Genomic DNA, 22,928 nt, shown 5'->3' on the forward strand with positions numbered 1-22,928 from the left:
ATAAATAGGATGAAATTCAATACAGACAAATGCAAAATACTCCACTTAGGAAGGAATAAGCAACTGCACACACACAAAATGGAAAACGAGTGTGTAGGAAGGAGCACAGCAGAAAAGGATCTGGGGGTCACAATGGGTCTCAAAGTAAATATGAGTCAACAAGGTAACACCATTGCAAAAAAAAGCAAACATAATTCTGAGACATATTAGCAGGAGGGTTGTAAGCAAGACACAAGCAGTAATTCTTCCGCTCTACTCCACGCTGATACAGCCTCAGCTGGAGTATTGTGTCCAGTTCTGGGCACCACACTTCAGGAAGGATGTGGACAAACTGGAGAAAGTCCGGAAGAGAGCAACAAAAATCATTAAAGGTCTAGAGAACCTGACCCTATGAGGAAAGGTTGAAAAAACTGTTTGTTTAGTCTGGAGAAGAGAAGATTGAGGGGGGACATGATAACAGTCTTCAATTAGATAAATGGGGTGATTAATTGTTCTCCTTTGCCACTGAGGACAGGACAAGAAATAATGGGCTGAAATTGCAATAAGGGAGATTTAAGTTAGAAAAAACTTCCTAGCTGTAAATTACAAATTACCTGGAGAGACTGTGGGATCTCCATCACTGGAGGTTTTTAAGAACAGGTCAGACAAACACCTATCAGGGATGTCAGGGGCTAGATCAGTGTGTCTCAACAGCCAGCCCCGGTATCTCCCTAACACCATTTAGGAAGGCGGCAAGCCAATCCCTGGTATCAAAAAGGTTGAGAAACACTGGGCTAGATGATACTTATCTCTGCCACAGCGCAGGGGACGAGACTAGATGACTTATCAAGGTCCCTTCCAGTCCTACATTGCTATGATTCCATCTGAGCTCTGAAGTGGAGAAATTTTTTGCTTCGTCTCCTGCAGCACTGCTGGGTAATGTTTTTCTGCGTCGTTAAACAGATGCTGTGTTTCACCCCAGAGGCAGTTGCTTTTTGATGGAGATGGAAGCAAGCACTTTATTCAGAGCCAGTGAAACGTGATGGGATCTTTTGGGATGAAGGGTGTTACTGCATCATATGTACAGCTGTTAGCACCACCTATAATGAATGTTGCCCGATACTTTCCATTATAAGACCCTGTTTTCAATCCTTTGCCAGACTTTAAGCATGGGATGAAATGTGCCATGCTGGGTGTCTGCCTCAGACTGAAACGTTGGGGAAATTTCAGCTAAAACAGTTCAGCAGTTTCCAAGAACGAGGCTAGGGAGAACTACATCGTTTGGCCCATGTTAAAAAAAAAATTGCCCAGCTGCTTCATTAAGAAGCTCAAGCATCTCCATGCTCTGGAGCAGGGACTTGAAATGTGGCAGGGGAGGTTTCCCTGGTGCCAGGGAGGTGCCTTGTGCCAACACTGAAAATTCACCCAAACTTGGCCAAGTTATAAGCCTCTAAAAAATCTCAATGTGCACTAGTTGGAGTTTGGCAACTCAAGCCGTGGAGGCTTCCATCCGCCCTGAGCATGCCCCGTCCCGCCCCTGCTCCTCCAGCTGGCTGGACTGCACATGTGCCATCCACACACAGCGCCCGAGCATGAGCCAGCCTGGCACGGCAGAGGACTGGCCCTGTGGCTGCTCTTTGCCACAGTGTGGGGCTGCAGCAGGCACCAGAAGTGACAGCGGGGAGCCTGTCTCTCCTGGGCTCTCCCTTACCCACCTGCTGGGCCCAGGCCACGTGGAGGAGGAGGAAGAGGGGTGAGGAAGAGGGAAGATACAGGGTGGGGGACAGGAGCTAGGGAGCAGATCCAAAGGGAGAGGAGCAGGCGAAGGGACAGGAGCCGGGGGGTGAAGGGGATGGGGCAGGGACTGTATCTGGGTTGGGGAAGCGGGGATAGAAGAGTCTGTGACCATAACTACGCCCTCCTCTCTAGAACCTGGAATGGAACCCAGGGTTCCCCTCTCTGCATTCCTCCCCTGCCAGCTTGCAGCCCCTATGCCAAAGCGTGTGTCTGCATCCCGCTCTAGCGCTGGGTCCCCGCAGAAGGTAGCAGCCTTCTGCTGCATCAGTTACACCTGGTAGATCTAAAGATCACAACTCTGCTGAGGACCCATGTGTGTGGATGTGGGTCCACAGCACGGAATGTTTTTTTTTTTCCCCAGTGTTCAATTTTATTTATTTGTTTAAATGAGGAAATGAAGTCCCAAAGAGTTACATTACAGAACATTAAGGTTGCAAAGTGAAGCCCTGCCAAGTTAGGAATGCCAGAATGAAGGCTGCCAGTCCAGCTTTAATCCTTGTGCCCATGCATTGTGATACCTTCTTTCATGACATGAACCCATGCCATTGTAGAGTACTGTTTACACCAAAATGGCTAGGTCCCATTTGATGTGAATGGAAGGTACAATTGTTAAATCGGTGTGTTGGGAACGAAGGTGGCTGGGGAGGAGCAAGAAAGGAAATTCTGCTGTGAGAAAATACAGCCTTGCCAAGATTACCACTGTTTATTTATATTTGTGTAAAGCACCCAGCAGGAGCAGTGTCTAGGTCCTGGGCAGATCATTAAAAGCCCAATTTCTTTCCGAAAGAAGCATATTCTCGGCTTTGTCCAATCCTTAATTGGCTAGGACCTCTGGCTGGCTGGCTTTCTATTATATCTAGCGACTACAGCTCTACATGTGTCCCCCGGACTTGGAGCTGTGGGCGCAGGGACTGGCTCTTTGGACCCAGTCCACACACAGCTCCACGGGTACAAGGCAGAGTTAGGAGGAAGGCAGAGTTTCTTTGATGGAAAACTTGCCATTCAGTGAAACGGAAAGTGTCAGCGGAAATGTCTGTTTTTATGGAAGGGGGGGGGGGTCACTGAAAAACCAAAATTCTTTTAGTTGCCAAAATCCCCCCCAAAATTCAAAACACGTTTATTTTAATGGGGGGGGGGGACGACAGAAACACACAAAAAATAAAGAAAAATTGGCCGGGGGGAAGAAAACCGATTCCCACCCGGCTGCGAAGAGCGCCCGGCAAGGAACTGATTTCTCGGTTAAACCAGCGCGACCCTTGTGCGAAGAGAAGCCCTTTGTCCCTTGCCTGGACAGCCCCAAGCACACCAGGCCCCGAGCCCGTCCCGGGGGCGGGGGTGTCGGTGTGGCTGCAGGGGAACACCCAGCTTCTCTTATCACCAAGGGACGGGCAGGAGCAACAGGCGCAAACGGACCCTGGGGGGGACGGGGACAAGAAATGGCGGGTCACTCTTGGCCAGACAAGCCCGCGGACGAGGAGGAAGAGCCGCCGCGGTCAGGCGGGGCCGGGGCCGGGGTGAGGCCAGGCCAGGGCTCCCAGGCACGGGGGGGGCCCCGCTCCAGGCGCCCGGGGCTGTAATCCCAGCTCCTGGGCTCGGTGCGGAGGGTTTATTACTCACCTAATCGCGCAGGGAATGTGTCTCTCTTCCAAGCCTCGGGGGTGGGTGGGCGCGGGCGGGACACCCTGAAACCCTCAGCCGAGGGACTTTGGGGGCGCTATTCCGGGAGGCCGGCTGTGAACCCCCCCCCGGCCCCCCGCCCGGGGTCCCAGGCTCGGGCAGCGGGGAAAGGTTACAGACAACGCACAAAGAAACCGCACTGCGCGGGGCAGCAGCCCAGGGCCGAGTAGGTATTTACAGCCGTGAGTCACAGCTGATCTTTGCAAGGCGCTGATTGAGTAAGAGGAGCGCGATTTCAGGAAATGTCATTGAGATGGGGGGGTCGGGGGGCTTTCTCCCACATCCCTTTCTTTTGCTCTGCAGCAACCCAGAGACAAGCGGGGGGGGGGGACACAATAGGGGAAATACTATAGGATCTCTTCTGACTAGGGTTTGTAAATTTCTGTCCCCCCATGGGGGCGGGACCGGGCAGGGTGAGGCGGGGCCAGAGACGTATTAAGAAGCTTGTCAATTTCAGTTGTTCAGACTTGCTTAGGACTTTCCAAAACTTGTTGGTGTTTCTGCCCCCCCCCCACCTCCCCCTTCCACTCTGCTCCTCTTTCAGGCATTTCTCAAGATCTCTTGAAATTTAAAATTGGGGTGTGGGAAATACACACCCGGGAAAAAAATTGAGGGGAACCCCATTCCCCATTGGGAACATCTGCCGGGGAGAAAGGAACCATTTCTGCCCCTCGAGGTGGAGAACAACCCCCCAGGCTCCCACACAAAAGTGGTGAAATATGATCACTTTTTTGTTCCTTTGGCTTGGTCTTCCTCGAGTGGAATCCTTGACATGTAAGTAACGCCGCATTCCGTTCTCTCCCGGGCCTTTTCTCGGTAAGGTGGGCAGCAGATGCACGGATGTTTTGCAAGTCAGTAATAGACAGTATCTGATGGGACAATGCTAGCAAGAAATCAATAACCGGTTAGGAACTAGCGAAGATAGGGGTGTGTGTGTGTGTGTGTGTGTGTGTGTGTGTGAGAGAGAGAGAGAGAGAGAGAGAGAGAGAGAGAGAGAGAGAGAAAGAGAGAGAGTGTTGGGGTTGGGGGGTTATGAGGGAAATAGAAAAATCCAGCAACATGTGGCACGAAAGGGGAATTTTTAAAAGCCTGAAGAAAATCACCTTTGCAGTTGCATGGTGGGAGAGCGCGCTTGGTAAAAGGGGATCGCCCGGCTCAGGCAAAGGTGCCTTGCTAGGGACAGAGACAAGGCAGAAGGTGGAGGGAAGGATAGTTTTAGATAGCAGGGGAGGGGCAGAGCCCGCCCGGGCCAAGCAAGGTTGTAGCGCAAACGGCCAGTCCATTGCCAAGGGGTGGGGTGGGGCGCGCGGGGTAGATTTTGCTCTGAGCAAAAGTTGAGGCGCCCGAAGTTTTTTAATTCCCAGGGAAACGCTTCGGGGTTTGCCCGAGCCCTTTGCCCCGCGCACACGGGACGGCGGGTGCACGGATCTGCCCCCCCCAAATGCCGTGCAAGGGAGAGAGGAACCAACAATGGGAGTGGACGCCGGGAAGCTCCGTGCGCCCCTGGCGCAGCGGCCGTGAGGAGAGCGCAGAAATCGGTGGTGCGGGCTGAAAACGCGGCTCCCAAAGGATCATCTGCAGCAAACCAGGGCGAAATGCGCCCCCATTCCCTCCCTGCACCCGGCCCCCTTGCTGGGGCGGGGCGCTTCCCCGTTGGGGTCTCCTAAGGCCCCTGCCCCTCTTTTTCGTTAGTCCTTATTTTTCCTCCTTTGCCATCCCATTCATTTTCTCTCTGTGGATTTCCGAGGCGCGCGGGGTCGGGGGACTCAGGCCCCTATAATAAATCCCCCACCCGAGCCCAGGTTCTCTCTGGGGCCCGTCCCCCTGGTCCCTGCCCATCTGTGCTCCCCAGATCACACACACACACACCCCGTCTCAGGCACGGGGCGAGCCTGGCTGGGCGAGTCCAAGGAGAACGTGCCGGGCTCGGGCCGTTGACATGACAAAGGGTTCCCAGCGCACTGCCCCGGCCCCCAAGCCCCCCGAGGCAGAGGGGAATTTCACTCCCGCGGGGTCCCAGCCTGCGCGCAGAGAGGGGGGATCTTGTCTGCTGAGAGCCTCCGGAACCGCACCTGGAGAGGGGGATCCCTTTGCTCCGCGCCAAGCGCAAAGGTGGGGGGCTGAGGAGCGAGCCGGGGGCGGGGGGGCCATAACAAAGGGCTTTATTGCTGCAAATCCAAATCCTCCGCGGGGCGCCAAGCCTGGCCCGTCTCCCTGCGCCGGGCGGGCTCTGAGCCCCAGCGCAACAGGGCAGCCAGGGCCCGCACAGATCCCGCGGTGAGATCAGCCGGGGGAGGGGGGGGCTGAGAAAACCCCCTTCCCCTGGGCTTCGTCTCCCGTCTCCAGCCGCCCAGCCCCCGCTGCTGGGCTTGGGGTGCCCGTTCTGCAGAGCCGCCGCGGGGCGCAGGCTGAGGCCAGGTGCGGGCGGCTCCCCAGGAATGAAGCGTCCTAACCCCCTTCGCGATTTGTGCCCCCCCCCGGGGTCCACCCACGCCCAGCCCCAGCGGTTCCCTGGGGGAGCTGCCAGCCCCGTCCCGGGGGCGCACCCGCCTGGCGCGGCGACCAGCGATCCGGGAAGCAGCCGGGCTAGGGGACGTGTGCCCAGACCCGCCGCAGGGCTCGACTCCCAGCTCGGGACCTGAAGGGCGCAGCGCCCGTTGAGGACAATGGAGAATCCCCCTCCCCCACTGAGAACAATGGAGAATCCCCCCTCCCCCATTGAGAACAATGGAGAATCTCTCTTACCCCCTTTGAGAACAATAGAAGGGAACCCTCAGTCCCACTCCTGGTCCGTCTGGGCAGTTGAGGCTCGTCTGTTCGCTCCGTGGAGCAGAGCAGGCCCTTCAGTGGCTCCTGGGCCCAGATATTTCCCTCCAGGAGAAGGGTCTGGGCTTTGGGTGGGGGGCAAGTTTCTGCCTCCTTGCGTTGGGATGATCATTTCACCAAGAACAAATCTCTGTGTGTGCGGCTGGGTGTGCTTATCCGTGCCTGTGTGTTTGCCTGTGGGGTGTGTGTCTCTCTGTGTGTAGGGGCAGGGGGGAGAGTATTTGTGTGTGTGTATTTGTGGTGTGTGTGCCTGCCTGCATCTGTGTGTGGATGGGTGTGTGTAAGTGTATCTGTGTGTGTCTCTGTGTGGGGTGTGTGTTTGGCTGTGGTGTGTCTGTGTGTTGGGTGGGAGTATCTGTGTGTGTGTTTATCTGTGGTGTGTATCTGGCCTGTGTGTGTGTATCTGTGTGTGCGTGCATCTCAGAGCAGGGAGTGTATTTCCTAAGGCCCCAGAAGTGCTGTTAACACAAATTAGCCTTTGGTTCCTGGAGTTGTGTTTTTGTTTCCCAAGCAAGGGGCGGGGAGGGGGGGGGGGAGGAATTCCCTTTCTCCTGGAGCAGGAAGTTGGTGCTTCCTTTTTATGATGGGAATTTCTCAATACGCTCTTCGCCGCAAACACACGGGCTCGCCCGGCCAAGGAGGGCTGCTGCTGTTGTCTGGGAAGCGTTGCCACCCCCCGCCTGGCCCGGGCGGACAGACCCTGCCAGCCACACCTCGGGCTGCAGCTGGGCGCCCGAAACCTCAGCCAGGACAGTCCTGCTCCCAGGCCCCTGTGGTGAGAGCAGGTGCCCGCGACGCTGCTGCCGTGGGCCGCTGGGTCTTGGGGCTTCCCTCCCGCTCGGTAGCCTGGCGCTGTCCCTGGCGAGTAGGACCCAGGCAGGCTCCGCAGCGCCGAGCCTTGTTCCCTGACAGGCAGGAAGGAGCGGGCAATGGCTTATTTAATGATTGATTCACAAGAACCGTTAGCAGTTAATTATTAAACAGCAAAAGCTAATTCTTCGGAACTGAAAGAGCAGCTAAGCTGGGGTCCTGCCAAGGAAACTCACCCAAACGGAGGAATTTGGAGTTAAAGCCACCTGAGGGTCTCAGAAGTGTGGCCAGCTTCTCTCCAGCCGGGGGCCCCATCCTGCACTCCCATTACATTGAAGTCAATGGAAGTCTTGCGTGGGTAAGGTGTACAGGACCAGGCCCCAAGTGTGAGGCAGCATCCGGGCACTCCTGAGTTAATACTGTGTGGGTGGCATTTGCTGCATTAGTGGGGTGTCCCACATGCCAGCTGGCCCTGGCATTGCTCTAGTCAGCAGGGTCCCAGGTGAGCACAGACACCGCTGTACAAGTCTGAGGTATTCGATGGGCACCTACATTGGCAGGGGGTGATTGTTTAGGGGTTTTGTGGCCAGATTAGGGTGAAGGTATGAAATTCAAGCTCAGTTTGAGGACAAACCTTGTCTGTTAGGCTGGGGAGCAGTCCTCCCGTATGGAACTGCCTTGGAGTCTGTGTTTTCAGGTACCCTCCTGGGGAGAACTGGGCTAGATGTGACCTGCCAGCCCTAACCGCCTCCTTGGGTAACTCGCCTGATTTCACTGGAGTTCAGTGGATTCAGCCCTTTGATGCTGGCTGGAGTACTCCTATGCATGGAAAGGTGATCCAAAGGGACAGCCAGAGAGGCAGCAGGATCTGTTAAATGCACAGGGCTGGGGGAGAGCAGGGGACGTGCATTTCAGTGGCTTGTCTGGAGCTGCCATTGGGCAGGGGGGAGTGTGCCCTTTTCCTAAATCTCCAGAGAGAGTCTATGGTCAAAAGTATTTTACCCCCTTTTTGCTATCGGGTTGGTGGGGGAGAGGGACGGTACCTCTAGGCTGGTGACACGTTCCCCCATCACAGCTAGAGTCACCACAAAACATCCCAGAAGAGGGTCAGAATGGAAGTGGCCAGAGAGATCCCAACGAGAACACAGCAAGCCAGGCACCGCCCTGGGTATGGCATTTCTGTTGCCCCAGCAGACTTGGCACGATGCCCACCCAGGGACTCACACTTTCCTATGGGTCTCCTGGGCTGTGAGACACGTGCCAGGAACACTCTGGGGAACCTCCCAAGGTATAGACCACAGAACATGAGCCCCAAATCCCTCCTGTGGGGTGTGTGTTGATATTACAGCCCCAGGGGCTGGTGAGGCGCTGAGGTGCACAGAGAGGGTGAAGTGCCCAGGAAGTCTCATAAGAGAGGTGGGACTGGAACCCATGTCGCTCTAGGCCCTAGCCAGAGCTTTACCCACAAGCTTGTCCTTTCTCCTCGGCAAAGGTAGACTGCTCTGCTCTGCTATTTTATGAATCAGCCTGCATGAGTGGCTATGCTTAGGGTTGCTTTGAATAATGGAAATAGCAGCCCCCCTAGGTCAGTGGCCAGTGTGTCATTTTCAGTCACTTATAACTTTATACGTTTGGGAGCCAGTTTTTTTCAATCCTGTCCAAGGCACCCACCCTGCATGAAGACAAAGCCCATGCTAACTGTGACATGCAGAAATGAACCCCTCCGAGTGACCAGAACTCAAAAATAAATCCAAAGCACTTTTAAAATGGCTAATTCCCCCCACCCACACATTTGACTCTATTGATTTTGATAAAACATTTTAAAAGATTCACTTTTGAGCTGGGGGATGGAGCATGAGAAATGCAGCCTCAAAATGAGAAAGGGGAAAAAACGGTAGGGGAAGATTGTGAAGGAACAAAGCATTTGTCCGAAATGGCTCTTTCGGTTGGGATTTCTGGGGTCTGTCACGTCACTTTGGCCCAGCAACAAGGGGATCTGTGCGCCACATTTCCCAGGATCTGTGGGAATGTTAACTGTATTTTTTATACAATTTGAAACCATACAAATTCTCCTTTGTTTTCCCCTTTGGGGATCTTGCAGATAATTATTTTTTTAAATCTTTACAATTCCCAGTTAAAGCACGCTCTTGCTGTGTGATCTCAGAGGCTTTTCTCTGAGACTTTTTCCCCCTTTCCCAGGCATTTAAACTTCCAATATAAAAATAAAATGAAATCCGGCCCTTCAAAAGAAAAGAGTAAATGCTCCTGACACCTTGGACGTGTGGTTTTACTTTATAGTATTACTTAGCACCTGATCAGCGTTCTTTTAAAAAAAATAGGAAAGTAATAAAACTTCTAGCAGGTATTTTAGTTCTGAGTTGTACATTCCACACATTGACTGTGTCTCTCTGGCCCATTCTTCTCCAATCTGAAAACTTCACACTTTTCCCTTTTAAAACACATGTTCATTTCTGGGTCTGTCTCGAAAAAACACTGCTTAAACAATTGGCCCCTGCAGACACTCCCTCTCTAAGGCTTTGCGTGGAGGACGGGAAACGTGTCTGTTTTATGACACTCGTACGTGTTTCCAGTGGTGTTTAGATTAAGATTTACTAGAATTAGGGCCCAGAGCATTGGCCCCTTTTATCCGCAGGGCTTCAGCTTTCTCCCTGAGAGCTCCTCAGGGTTTGCCTGATGGAGGAAACGCTGGTGGATGGAAATGCTTGCGTGCAGCATGATTATGTTTTCAGAGGCCCTTTCGGAGGCCGAGGCGTGTTCTGTCCTACACATCGGGCTGGATGTTCTGAACTGCAGAGATTCATCAGCCACACCATCAGGGGCTCGTTCACCTCATTCCAGGGGCTCTCAGGCCGTACAGCAGCTGGACGGGCCTTTGTTTGTTTTTAGCAAAGGGGAATGTAAAGCTTTGTGCAGCTCCCATACTGCACACTCCCCAGTGGCAGGTCTGCACGCTAGAGACACGAGGCAAAGGTCCCCTCTGGGCTTTGGTTCCTCATCTCGTTCAGGCATCTAGTTATGCTGAGGCCATTCTACGGGGCTAGCCTAGGACCATGCTGACTAAGCTGGCCCAAGAGAAAACACCACCCCCTTGATAAGCGATGTCAAGGTATCCCCACGCTAGGCAGCCCTGTTCGTGGGCAGTGCCAAACACGTGCCAGGCATAACGAGGCCCTGAGCCTTGTCTGGGGGGCTCTAGGCACTAGCACAATATAAGTAAATAGCAATAAAGTGGGGACCCCAGTTTGCCACTGGAATACCAGGGCCCAACTCTGTTGACTTCAGGGATTGCACTGTGGACTCAGCTCCTTGCCCAGCACCTGTACGAGGCTGGGGCTTGAGGCTCAGTGTGTTCTTTTGTCATCAGCGCTGCGGGCAGGGAGGCTGCAGGCTGGCGGGGTTCGGTTTTGCCTGCCAGCTGTGGGGAGGGGCTTTGGGAGCTTTTAGGGTGCTGCCAGGGGCTCTGAGAATGAATCCCAAATAAATGCACTGTCTAGCTCACTGAGGTGCAATTCGCCCCTGGGCAGAGGGCCACAGGGGGAAGATCACAGCCAGGAGCAGAAAATTAGCCTTTTGGAGAAGCAGTTGCCTGGCTGACAAAGCTCTGAAGTGGCATCTGCTCAGCAGTGGTTGATTATAATATCTCCAGGGCAACCAAAGTGGCCCTGGAACATTAAGCGTGTTAGTCTCCATTAGATGGAGATCGGTGGCGTTTCCCATATTTTGATGGCTAGAAATGTCGTGTAAATCTCCAAGAGCTTGGCAGGGTGGCCCTGTGGCACAGAGGGTGGAATATAAACAAACAAATAAAATAAGCCCGCAGCAAACCCTTTAATATACATGCTTAACCCTAAGCACATGAGCGGTTCCAGGCAAGTTAGTGGGACCTCTAATAAAAGCATGGCCTTAAGAGTGGTGCGGCGTCAGGGCGTAAAATGTTCTTGGTGTCTCTCTCCGATGCCTGGAGTGAGATAAACACAGCGACTCTCTATGTACACTTCGGGCTGCACTGTCAAATGGAGGCATCTGAGCTCTGTGTCAGCCGGGGCACAGGGCGGGAGTGCGATTGTAACAGCTCGCCCCCTTTCAGCAGCTGGTGCTTAGGAGTGCAAACTGGTGTGTGCAGACGAGCGTGACGCTCTGGGTGCACACTGTGCTCCCGAGTGTAGGGGATGGATTGGCAGGTCTAGGCTTCGACCCAGCAAAGCTCTCAGGCGTTGCCTGACCCTGAGTGCTTGGGAAAATAACCCAAGTTTCGGCACCTAGGCTCCTGCACAGCAAATGGAGCGAGAGAGAGGCCCCTTAGACTGTGATTCACAAAAGCCATTGGGCTAGGCTCTCCCATAGGAGATGCCAACCAGAGGGGTCCCCAAGCTCCAGGGGGTGCCTGCTTCTGCTCCAGTTCTCAGCCAGGAACTTGCTTTGGACTCCAGCGCCTCCTGCTGGTTTGGGGAGGAGGAGGGGTAGTCCTGTGAGACAGACTCTGTCACCTGGTGGTTAGAGCAGGAGGAGTCCTGTGCATCACCGTGGGCCGAAACTGGACGTAGGTGCCTACAACAGGGACTTACGCTCCAAACTCGGGCCTTACACACATACTTAAAGTTAAGCAGTTCTCCAGGGCCTTGTTGAATTGGAGCCCTCCAGAACTGTGTGTATCGGACCAGCTCTGGGTCCGTGATACTTCCCCCTCTGGTGGGGGGAGGTCTGGCTGTGAATGTGTTTTTAGAAAAAGTGTTTCCACAGTTGCTTTTGAAATCCCCTTTGCCACGAGCCCCACCCACCAGCCACGGGCAGCCCCGTAGGCTATCAGCAACCAAAGCCAAAGCAAACCACATAAACAATCCCTGCCCAGGCAGCGGTGAGCGAGAGACACCTTCTCCACTGACACAATCAGCTTATTCTTGGAGAGAAACCCACATTCAATTTACATCTCACTGTTCAAGTGGGAAAAAGCTGCCAAACCTGCCTATATAAATCCCAGGCATCTCCTAGGTTTTCATCAGAAGAGCGAGGGAGGATTTTTACCCGGCAGGCAGACCACAGTCTATTTGGGGGAAGAGTTAGAGGTCGAGCCACGTAAGAGATTGTTCCTTGATTTTTTTTCTTTTTTTTTTTTTTCTTTTTTTGCTGCAGATCCTGCAGTCATATCCCCCCAAGATCCAACTCTGGTGATTGGCTCTTCGCTCACCGCCACTTGCTCAGTGAACTCTGACTTACACCTGAAAGCAGAGGACCTGTACTGGACTCTGAATGGCAGACGGCTCCCCCCAGAGTCCTACAAGGTCCTCAATGGCACCACCCTCAGCGTGGCTCTAGCCAACCTGAACGGGTCGAGGCAGCAGTCAGGAGATAACCTGGTGTGTCACAGCAGAGACAGTAGCATCCTGGCTGGCTCCTGTCTTTATGTGGGATGTAGGTTCGCAGTGCGTCTGCGTCGAGAGATGTTGTTTTGCCCCAAACACCCCAGTCACAGACAGGAAAACAAACCAGCCCAAATTCATCCCTGGTACAAGTCTGCTGAGTTGGGAGCTTACACAGGGATGAATCTGGCTACACAGGGATATTTACTTTGTTCATTGATAAACCTTAACTTTAGATTGCTCCTCTCATCCCAAGGGGTCCCAAAGCAGGTTAAGGACTGTATGGATACCTCAGTCACTGACATGCAGCTGTTTCTGGGGTGGAACATACTGGGCAGCATTGCTCAATAGCTTTTAGGAGGGGAAATTAAGAATAACATCTCTAATCAAAACTGCCAAGGGTATTTAGAGGGGGACAGAACCACTGGAGGGAATTTGGCCCAAACACTAGGCTAAATGCTCCAGCTCTTGTCAGAAAAGTTCCACCGGTTTCTACCAACAACAAGATGTTCAGAGGGATTTTGCTTCTCTTCCAGATGAGAAGCCACGTTTTGTCATGTGTCCACCTGTTTCATTAGGGGCTGAGTATTTCATTAGAACAAACGGAGTAATTTAAAACAGTGTTGTTGGTTACCAAGAACAGGAGTCAGAGAAGCCCCTGCAATATTAACAGTAATTTGTACACTAATCATTTGCACCTGTAATGTCCTTGCAATAATTTGCACTAACTGCTCGTTTCCCAGCATTAATTAATGGAGCTCTAAGCCTGGGAGTTATCAGAGCTGGCTTTAGCCTCTGCATGTGAGAGCACAACAACAGAACGACTATTTGGCAATCACTGGTAAAATTACAGTTGTCCAAATCAATGATCATAAGATTTTATCTTAGGCTATTTTAAGGACACTTCTAAGAGTTTCTCAGAATACAGAGGCTTAACTGGGAACAGAACATTGGGGTTTTTTCGGGGTTTTTTTTGGTTTGTTCCCAAAAGAAAACTGCTTCAGATCCCAGCTCAGCAACAGAATAAATGGACGGATGTTTAAAAAAAACACCCCAACCCAACAAAAGCACTTACATTTAAAACAAAGAGCTGGAAATCATTTGCTCTTTCATGCACCTGCCAAGACCTGAGTTCAGGAGCCTGTCTTCCTCCTACAACAGTGGGTGGTTTTGTTGGCACCCAGCTGAGGGCATTTTCCTGTGTTCCCTGGGGTGTTCTGGATGTTGATGATGTCATCCACACTTGCGTGGGAATCACAGAATCCTGACCTTGGGTCCTGGCAGGTGAGTGACAAATGAGCTGATTTTAGTTGAGCATCTAAATGCATTTAGTCAGGGATCTTAAAACAGTTTGTTGAACAAACCAAAGTTCTCTGGCTCAGCCCTTGTAAGTCTCTGTGCTGCTTTGAGCTGGGGGAGCTTTGGCGGTTTCTTTGCAGAACGGGTTTCACGTCAAGGGTTCTTTTCCCTTTTAGTGCCACCAGAAAAACCAGTCAACATAACCTGCTGGTCCAAAAACATGAAAGACCTCACCTGTAAATGGGCCCCTGGCACAGAAGGCGAGACCTACCTGCACACCAACTACACCCTCAAATACAAACTCAGGTATGGGCAAGATGGGGCAGGGGGAAGGGAGATAAATTCCTGTTATTTTTTGGGAGGCAAGTGCTGCAGCAAAAGACCTACAAAGAGGGGAACCAGTATGCAGCTCCTCCAAGTTCCAACCTGCCCACCCCAGAGCGGAAAGACAGGCTGCAAGCTCTTGCCATCCAATCAGCGCCATTGGCCAGCATGTGCAATGAGTTTGGTGGGGCTCAGTCTGATTCCTAACAGGCTTCTCCTTGCTGGCAGCCTGAGAGAGGCCAAGGACTGTATGGGCAGGGAGACCCAGGCAGGGTTAAGCCCAGGGGAAGCATGTCCTGCCACTGCTTCTTCTACACATGCTCTCAGGGAGGTTAAGAGGAGTGCGTGGCTAACACGCATAGTAGTGTGTGCCTGGACTCCTGGCTTCTATTCCCAGCTGTGGGAGGGAAGCAGGGGTTAGGGCAGGGGGTTGGGAGCCAGAACTCCTGGGTTCTATTCCCAGTTAAGCCACTGACTCTGTACCTGTCCTTGGGCAATTTCTCCATGCTTTGGTTTTCCCATCTATACAATGGGGCAAATGGCACTGACCTAGTTCCTGGGGGATTGTGCGCATTATTCATTAGCATGTGGGAAGTGCTTTGAGATCCTTGGGTTTAAGGCACATAGAAGCACAAAGAGTCTTTGCTTTCTGGGTAAATAGCATAAGTTGGTGTTTGGGGCTGGGAATCTAACACCTTGCAAAGAGACGCTGCAAATATTAAACAGCAGATGAATGAATCACAGTTCCTGTTAGGAGCAGTTAACTCCTGTGTCAATATGGAGGCTGTCGACTTGGCAGTGCTGTCCATGCCTAGTGCTCAACGGATTAATACCGAAAGAGCTCAGTGACATCAAAAGCTGCCAGTGAGGAAACCAGACACATCCCGGCTTAATGCACTAGAACCAACATGCATCCGCAGAGTTCCGGAAGCAGTTTCAGCTGTCCATGGAAGGTTGGATGGAAACCAAGGGCCAAATTTTCTGCTGGTGCAAACTGACTGAGTTCCCTTGACTCCAGAGCCAATTCACCAGCAGAGAATTCGACCTGATGGGTGGGCTGGTGCCTCTTGTTTGCAGGTGGTACGGCCGGGATAACACGTGCCAGGAGTATCGCACCGCAGGGCAGTACTCCTGCCACATCCCCAAAGACCTGGCTCTTTTCACGCCCTACGAGATCTGGGTGGAGGCCTCCAATCGGCTCGGAGTGGCTGTCTCTGAAGTCGTCATGCTCGACATTCTGGACGTGGGTGAGACATTGGCTTGTGCCGCCCCCTCCCTGCACGGGGCCACTGCTCGCATGGTTCCCGCCTCTCTCTCTTTCCTTCCTTCCCATTTTTGGCGGTTTTTAAAGGGGTTTTTTTCAGACTAGATTTTTATTTTTGAGAGGGGGATTTAAACCTTCAGAAACAGCCCATGGTCTCCACCCCCTCCCCAGCCTAGGAGGGGTTTAGCCACCCCACTGGGTGCTCCGGGGTGGAATCCCAGCACAAGGGGCTTCCATGGGAACCTCCCTTTCCTGCCAGCTCCCCATGAGGCTGGGCGCACCATTGTGGGGCTGACTGCCGTGGGACGCAGTAGTGCACAGGGGAGGAGAGGGGAGCCGAAGGATTTCAAAGTCTGGTGGGAAGGCATAGGGCAGCCCGTCCCTAATTACCAGCGCACCTCTGCTCCCAGCTAACCTCCTTCCTCTGGAGCCGAGCGGCCCTGTAATCCGAGCCCTGCTGCTTGGAGCAGTGCCGAGGGGAGTTGGGGGGCTTCTCACGCGCTAAAGAGCTGCTGACACCTCATGGAGAATGTTACAGGCCATTGCGGCGAGACCTGATCCTTCCTTGAGACCTACAGTCTCTGCATTCCCCTGCCCTCCTCCTGCACTGCCTGCAAACAGGATAGTCCCTGCCCTGCTCCTTCCCCACCTGGAGCCACAGCCCTCCCAACTGTGATGTCACAGCCAGTTGCTGCGGCGATGACTGTGATGTCACACACAGGGGATCATGACCTCAGCTGTGGGGGGAGGCGTAGCGGAGCTCCAAGGGGGACCAGGATCCTGGGTTCATGGCATCCTCCCTGGTAATAGAGAAGGACGGAGAAGGGCAACAGGAAATGGACGATATGTGAGCAGAATTGCTTCTAATCTAATTAGGATGTTTCTCCAAGTTTTCCTGGAGGCATCTGCTGCTCCTTAACCCTTTCTGCCCCACAAGGCACAAGGCCAGGAAATGGGCTCCACCCCCATCCTGGGGCCTGCTGCCAGGCCAAGGCAAGAGGGGCAGGGCTGCCACATGACCTGAGACCAGATGTCCAGCCTGCATCGCGGAGAACACACAACATCCCTGGCTCCTGGCTGGAGGAAGAAATGCCCGTTTCCTCTTGTGTCGTATACTAGGGAGGCAGTGTAACCCAGCACGATGTGCTGATCCATGGGGCCCCCCAGGAGGCAGATGTCACATCCCCCTCGCAGACCAGGAATGGGCAGTTGCTATGACCCAGTATGGGGAGGGGGTGCCCCCCCATTGCACACGCACCAGCAACAACAGCAAGGCGAGCGAATGTCCCAGGCAACAGGAAGGGCAGCAAATGCCCACTGCTTGCCCTCGCAGCAAACGGGGAAAGAGGCTAAAAGAAGGGTTTCATTCAGAGCTCCCCACAAGTCCCAACTCCCCTCCCTTCCGCTTGTGCACCTGGCTGGTCTAGAGCAGCAAAACACTGTGGGTGCTTGGTCCTGCCCCCCAGCCCTAGGAGGGTCAGAGAGGCCCCCCAGTGGCTTGGGTGTTCGTCACACCCACACCCCACCCCACCCCACCCCACCCCCTGAGCCTTCCCCCTGGGCTGGAGCATTAGCAGCTTACTTCCCTGGCCGGAGGCGCAGCAGTGGGCCCCGCAGCCACATGAGGATCCTGCTCCCAAGTGCTCCCTGCACCGCGCTCTAGAGGCCACGAGAACGGGAGAGCTGCCTGCAGGCAAGGTGCTTTTGCACTTTACACCTTACTCGGCCCGGGCATGAAAGTAACTGGACACAGGAGCAGATTCCTGCCTGAAAGCCTCCCCTGGAGGAGCAACCCAATCCCTTCCCAGGCCTTGTAAAAACGGGAGCTGGGACTGGGCACAGCTGCCGTCTGGCCAGGCCCTATTGCTAGTGACTCCCCGTCTCCACGCACAAGCACTGTCTATCTCTCTGTGGCGTCTTGGGCCCCCTAAAAGCAGCACTCCGGGGTGGGGCTGTTCATTTAGGTCATGCCAGCAGCCCTCTCCCTGGCATTGCCTGTACTTGGTCCCCTTAACACGTCTTCTCCCCCTGGCAGTCACCACCGACCCACCGGCGGACGTCACCGTGAGCCGAGTCGGGGACCTGGAGGACCAGCTGAGCGTTCGCTGGAGCTCCCCGCCTGCGCTGAAGGATTTTCTGTTTCAAGCCAAGTATCAGATCCAGTACAGGGTGGAGGACAGTTCGGAGTGGAAGGTGAGCGTGAGGGAGCCCGCACGTCCCAGGACTCCAGGGGACAGCGCCTCACCCAGGTGGCCAGGAGACTGGAACCACGCACGCCTGCTTAGAGAGGGACTGGCCTGGTCCTGGTGCTCAAAGCCCGGCCTGGGCCTGGCCTGTCCCTCGCTCAGCGCAGGGCCGGGGGTTCCGCAAAGGCCATGGGGCGCTCAGGGCATCCTTCCTCCCCGGAGAACGAGCTCCGTGTGGGTCTCTGGGTATCGAGGGAAGGCGAATTCCAGGGCACAGCTGCCGGCTCTGCTACAGGCTGGAACATGCCTGGAACCCGCCCTCCTCCTCTCCCGGCAGGTCGTGGACGACGTGGGGAACCAGACATCCTGCCGGCTGGCAGGGCTGCGGCCCGGCACCGTGTACTTCGTCCAAGTCCGGTGTAATCCCTTTGGCATCTACGGTTCCAAAAAGGCTGGGATCTGGAGTGACTGGAGCAACCCCACGGCGGCCTCAACTCCTCGCAGCGGTGAGCAGCGTGGCCCTGCGGCAATAACCGTGGCAGGGGAGGGGAGAAGGGGCCCCTCTGAGTCCTCCGTGCTAGTATGGCCTGCAGGCCACAGGGGAGGAGGCTGGGGCAATGCCGTGCCCTGGGGCACCTGCCAGGGACCCAGCCGATCTGCATGGGCTACTGGAGAGCAGAGCCCAGGCGGAGAGGCTGCAGTGAAGGGCCTCGGGCTGGCAGCGGGGACTTGGCCCATGGGCTCCCGGCTGGCGGGAGGGAGCCAGGTGAATGCTCTCGGCCATCGGGTACCTCGGGATTGTGGTGCTGGGCACTTCCCTGCAGCCAGGCACTGTGCTGCGGGATGGCAGGAACCATCCATGCCCTGCCCAAGAGGGGCTGCCTGGCCTGGGGTAAGGCGGAGCCACTCCCCCCAGATGGTGCCTGGGGGCTCTGACAGCTGGGGCGGCTGCTGTGGAAAAGCCAAAACTGCAACTCCACCTTCTCCTGCTGAGGCTCTCGCTCGTTACAGCCCCCCAGTTTTTTTGCCTTGGAGGGGTCCCTCCAGGCTCCCCAGCAGGCCAAGAGCCTCTGCAATGCTCCCACCCCACACTTCCCTCAGCCCAGGGTGGGGAGCGAGAGACCAAGGCCGGAAATCCAGCCCAGCGCCTCCCCCCAGATGGCTCGGAGCGCCGACTCCCCTATTCCTCCCGGAGATGTAACTTTCCTTGGCGTGCCGGGGGTCTTGGCACCCCGCCAGCTGCTGGAGTTCAGGGTCACCCCTCCCCGCCCCCCTTGGCTCTGGCAATAATTAGATTAGCATTCAGTCCTGCTGGGGCAGCCATTCCTCCCGCGCCATATGCAAATTGGCTGCGATTCGCATTGTTTTTTGGGGGCGGTGGGGTTGGAAAGGGAGGGGGCAGGCGGGGTGGGGGGGCGGGGCAGGCTGCCGAGGCCCCAGCAGCCCAGCCTCTGCTTCCCCACTTTCCGGAGCGCAAGGGACGTGCGGAGAGGTTGTTCCCCCCTTGGCCCCGCTCTGTGCCCGGCACCTGGATTTCTTGCAAAGGAGCCAATTCGGAGCTCTGATTTCCCAGCAGGGAGAGAGCGAACCTCGTTTTCACCCCTCGCGCTGCGCCAGCACGGCCCCGCCGCTCAGCAGGGCTCTCCTGCCTTTATTTATTATGTGACTTTGATGTCACGCCTTCCCTGGGCATTTGTAACACGGGACCACTGGGGGATTTGCCCTAGTTTTGGAACAGCTCTGCCCCACCCTGGCCCTTCCTGGGGGACCTGCAGGCTCAGCACCTTGACTGCACGAGAGGGGGAGCACGGGACCCCCACAGCTGCCCCCAGCCAAGAAAAGCCGCCAGAGGGAGGGGGATTCTTAGGCAGACAAAAGATTTTAGGTCACATTTGGAGGCATTAAAACTCATAGGAGGGTCCTGTCTAGACAGCTTTGAAAATCGCCTTCACAGCCCCAGCCCCAGCCCCAGGGAGCAGGGGTAGGAGCCCTCCTGCTTCCGCAGGTGAGCCAAGCACTAGGGAACATGCACCGGGGAGAAATGGCCCCCTCTTGTCAGTTCCAGAACAGCAGGGCTCCTGCCCTGTCTTCTGCTGCTGGCACTGCCAGAGCTGGGCCCCGGGCCGCAATTCCCGTGTTGCTCACGAAACCCAGAACGTGGCCAAAGATGAACTCGTCCAGGGCCACAGAGGTGCTAGTGTTCCTGGGCATCCTCCCCCCGGTATCCCCAGCCCCAGCAGCACTGTGTTGACCCCCTCTGCTCTCCCTGGCCCAGATCGGGTCCCGGGCGTATGCGACCCCAAGAGCGGCGAGCAGAACACCACGCTGCGGCGGGAGCTCAAGCAGTTCTTCGGCTGGGTGAAGAAACACGCCTACGGCTGCTCCAACCTCAGCATCAAGCTCTACGACCAGTGGCGTGTCTGGCTGCAGAAATCCCACAAAACACGGAACCAGGTAGGTAAGGACCCTTCTCCGATTCCTTACATCTCTGTGCCGAGAGGGAGGCGGGCAGGGAGTTCGGGCGTCAGGTGCCCCCCCCCACATCACCTCGCCCTGCGAGGAGGAGCAGAGTCTCCAGATACACAAAGTGGCCTCCATCAGATTCACCATCAGATTCCCGCCACTGCCCCCCTGGGAGCTGCTCTCCGTGGCCCTGAAGGGGCATCTTGCCTGCTGCAGGGCCCGCCCTGGGGCAAGGTTTCACCAGCCCCGGTGATCTGGAGATGGGGGCCAAGGCTGGGGCACCTGGGAGCCAGCACTCGGAGGTGGTCAGGCCTCTGCACTTTCCCGTAGCACAGGGGCTGCCCTCTGGATTTATACAGGGTCCCCGGCTCCTGGCACAGTGGCAGCCTTGTACGTGCCAGCCAGTGCCCGGCCTGGCAGAGGGCCCTCATCCACCGGAGGCTGCATTCCTTGCCCTTGGCCATGAGGCTCCTTAGCATCCCTTCCACCTCTGCCCCCCCCGAGGGGAAAGCAGCACACGCAGGCTCTGGCTGCCCTGCCCCGCTCTGGAGAGGCAAAGCCGCTGCCTGGACGTCCTGCCCGGCCAGCCAAGCTCAGCTGCAGCACCTGGGGAATCTGGGTCCTGGAGCCGGCTCTGTTCCCTCCGCCCCACTGGCCTCCCAGAGACATTCCCGCCGGGCCCTGAGCCCTTCCCACAGCCCTCGGTGCCCATGTGGGAGCCAGCCCCAGCCCCAGCGGTTATAGGAGGAAGCAGACGTGCCCTGCATGCTTTACAGTTGCTGGAGGGCGAACAGGCTGATGGGCCACAGACAGGCTGGGACGGGGGAGGTTTGCTCTGCGGCTGGCTGGGAGGGTGTGGCGGACATTTGGCTTCGCGGTTCCTGCCTCTGGAAGCTGGGCTGTGCTCTCGTTCTAGGTGCTACCCGGCGATAAGCTGTAGCCCCCGCCGTGCTCGGCAGCGGCAGGAGAGCAGAGGGAGCACGGGGCTGGAGCTGCAGGGCACCCGCATGCGGCTGGACCTCACCCGCCCTCAGGATTGGGGGGAAGGGTGCGGACTCCCCCCACCCCCCAAAATCATTCTTCTCCAACAGGGACAGTAAGAAAGACTTGGACTTTGACCAGCTCCCCCAGGCGCTCCCCTCCCAGCATCCAGCCCTGCTTCCTGGCAGGGGCCCCTGGTGCAGCCTCCCTGTCACTGCTGGGTGGGGCTCCCAGCATTGCCAAGACACCCCTGGTGCGGAGGGTCCCTCCCAGCACTGAGGGGGAGCCGCCAATGCACACCCCCGAAGGGGATCAGGCTGCTGTCAGCTGGGCCTCGGCTGCTGACCTGGTGGAGCCTGGACTCTGCTGCAGGTTGCCCCCGAGGCAGAATTAAGAAGCTGGGGGGCGGGAATCCCCCACTGGGCAAAGCGCAAACAACAGGCAGGATGCTGCACACGCAGGCCCTGTGCATGGCCCTGCCAGTGCCCTGGGGTGCCAGGCCCAGTGCCACTGACTGCACGGCCCCTTTACACTGCCCACACTTCACCAAAGGGCCTCAGCCTCTGTAAGAATCCATGAAAATGACTGCCACCTCCCCCTCTGGGTCCCCTGGGGGCCCGAAGTCCAGCCCAGCCCTGCCCCCCCGAGGTGTCGTCAGGGAAACTGTTTCATTTTCTGGCTGCACATTAAACACCAGAGCGCAGAGCCATGGCCGGGGTTCTCCGAGCACTGGACTCCACATGGACATCACCTCCAGTGCCCGCACGGACTCACTCATTGCACGCGCAGTGTCACGTGGCTTTAGCCAACCCCTAGCTCGGTCTGCGGGGCGAGTGGGGGGGAGGGGCGCGCCCTTGGTTTTATTTAATAAAGGAAAGAAAACCAGAAAGAAAAAAGATCTGGCCTGAGTGGGTGGAGCAAGGGGCTCCTCCTTGCAGGGCAAGACCCCGACGTGAGCGAGAGCCCTGCAGTGCGGCCCAGCGCTCCGCCCAGCTGACCCCCTCCAGCGCTTCCCACCTCCTCCAGCCATTCCCACGGGGAGACCCATCACTCGGCTTCTTCCGAATCGTACTTGAGGTCCTGGAGAATTTCACTGATTGCCTCAATGGTTTTAATTAGCCTCGGAGAGTGGATGGAAACTATAAATAACGGCCCCACGTGGGGCTGGGAGAGTAAAAGCGGGTGTGTGTGCGTCTGTCTCCACAGTGCTGCACCAGTTACACGTAAAGTGTGACTTTAAACCAGCGTATTTAGAGCAGTGCCAAAGGCCGCTTGGCCGCTCTTGTTCGGCACCAGCTCAGGGATAATTTGGTGATGCAGAAGTCGATCGGGAACTGGTTTGCATTAAACCCCCGTAAACCACTCAGACCCAATCTGCCTCCACCCCAGGTCTGCCCCCAGTGCAGTGTGCGCAGCCCAGGCCGGAGTGCGATGCACAGCCATGGGTGGCACGGCCCGGTCAGCTACACGTGTCCTGCCGGCCATGGGCGATCAGGCTGGCGAGCCTGAGCCAGCTCCTCTCTGGGTGAGGTATGACAAGCGGCTGCAGTGAACGCCCAGCCCTGGCACAGGCCCGAACAAAGGGGTGCTAGGCTCAGGTGCCCTGGCGAAGCTGCGTGCCGGGGGGGTGTGTGTGTGCGCGCGCGAGGGGCAGCAGCAGAGCCCGGGGCAGGGGGGCTGGAGGTCAGGCCGGAGGTGTAGTGGGGACACCAGCTCTGCTGCACCCCCTCTCCTGGCGTGGGGCGGCCCTTCACACACCCCAGCCTCACGTCCCTCCTGGCTCTCCCAGTAACGAGTATTTAAACCAAGCTGCCCCGTCTGGGGTCCAACTGACCAAGGCTTTACACATGGCTGCCAGGGTTTCTGCAGACCCAACCCCAGCCTCCTGGCTGAGACACCACCGCCCTCCTCCTGGGGCTGCTCCCTGAGCCCTGCCCCTCCAGG

The 22,928-nt window shown here is 56.1% G+C and overlaps 1 protein-coding gene across 2 annotated transcripts; it reads left to right on the forward strand.

Annotated features, from left to right (window-relative positions):
- The first annotated feature begins 3,909 nt into the window (after positions 1-3,909).
- Positions 3,910-22,162, forward strand: CRLF1 (cytokine receptor like factor 1). 2 transcript variants are annotated; one of them, XM_037885913.2, is made up of 8 exons: positions 3,910-4,227; positions 12,241-12,519; positions 13,943-14,072; positions 15,168-15,337; positions 17,390-17,547; positions 17,878-18,046; positions 19,816-19,998; positions 20,920-22,162. In XM_037885913.2, the coding sequence occupies exons 1-8, from the start codon at positions 4,173-4,175 to the stop codon at positions 20,934-20,936; spliced, it is 1,161 nt and encodes a 386-aa protein (XP_037741841.1). In that variant the 5' UTR covers positions 3,910-4,172; the 3' UTR covers positions 20,937-22,162. The 2 variants fall into 2 exon arrangements, with proteins under 2 accessions (XP_037741841.1, XP_037741840.1); XM_037885912.2 differs by having other exon boundaries at positions 19,816-19,994.
- The last annotated feature ends 766 nt before the right edge of the window (positions 22,163-22,928 follow it).

Source organism: Chelonia mydas, chromosome 25 (genome assembly GCF_015237465.2).
Source record: "Chelonia mydas isolate rCheMyd1 chromosome 25, rCheMyd1.pri.v2, whole genome shotgun sequence".
Classification (NCBI taxonomy): domain Eukaryota; kingdom Metazoa; phylum Chordata; order Testudines; family Cheloniidae; genus Chelonia; species Chelonia mydas.

Coding starts and splice junctions, on each gene's coding strand:
- CRLF1 (XM_037885912.2), top strand. CDS start 4,173: ATGATCACTTTTTTGTTCCTTTGGCTTGGTCTTCCTCGAGTGGAATCC. Junction 4,228..12,240: donor TCGAGTGGAATCCTTGACAT/GTAAGTAACGCC, acceptor TTTTTGCTGCAG/ATCCTGCAGTCATATCCCCC. Junction 19,995..20,919: donor CCCACAAAACACGGAACCAG/GTAGGTAAGGAC, acceptor CTCTCGTTCTAG/GTGCTACCCGGCGATAAGCT.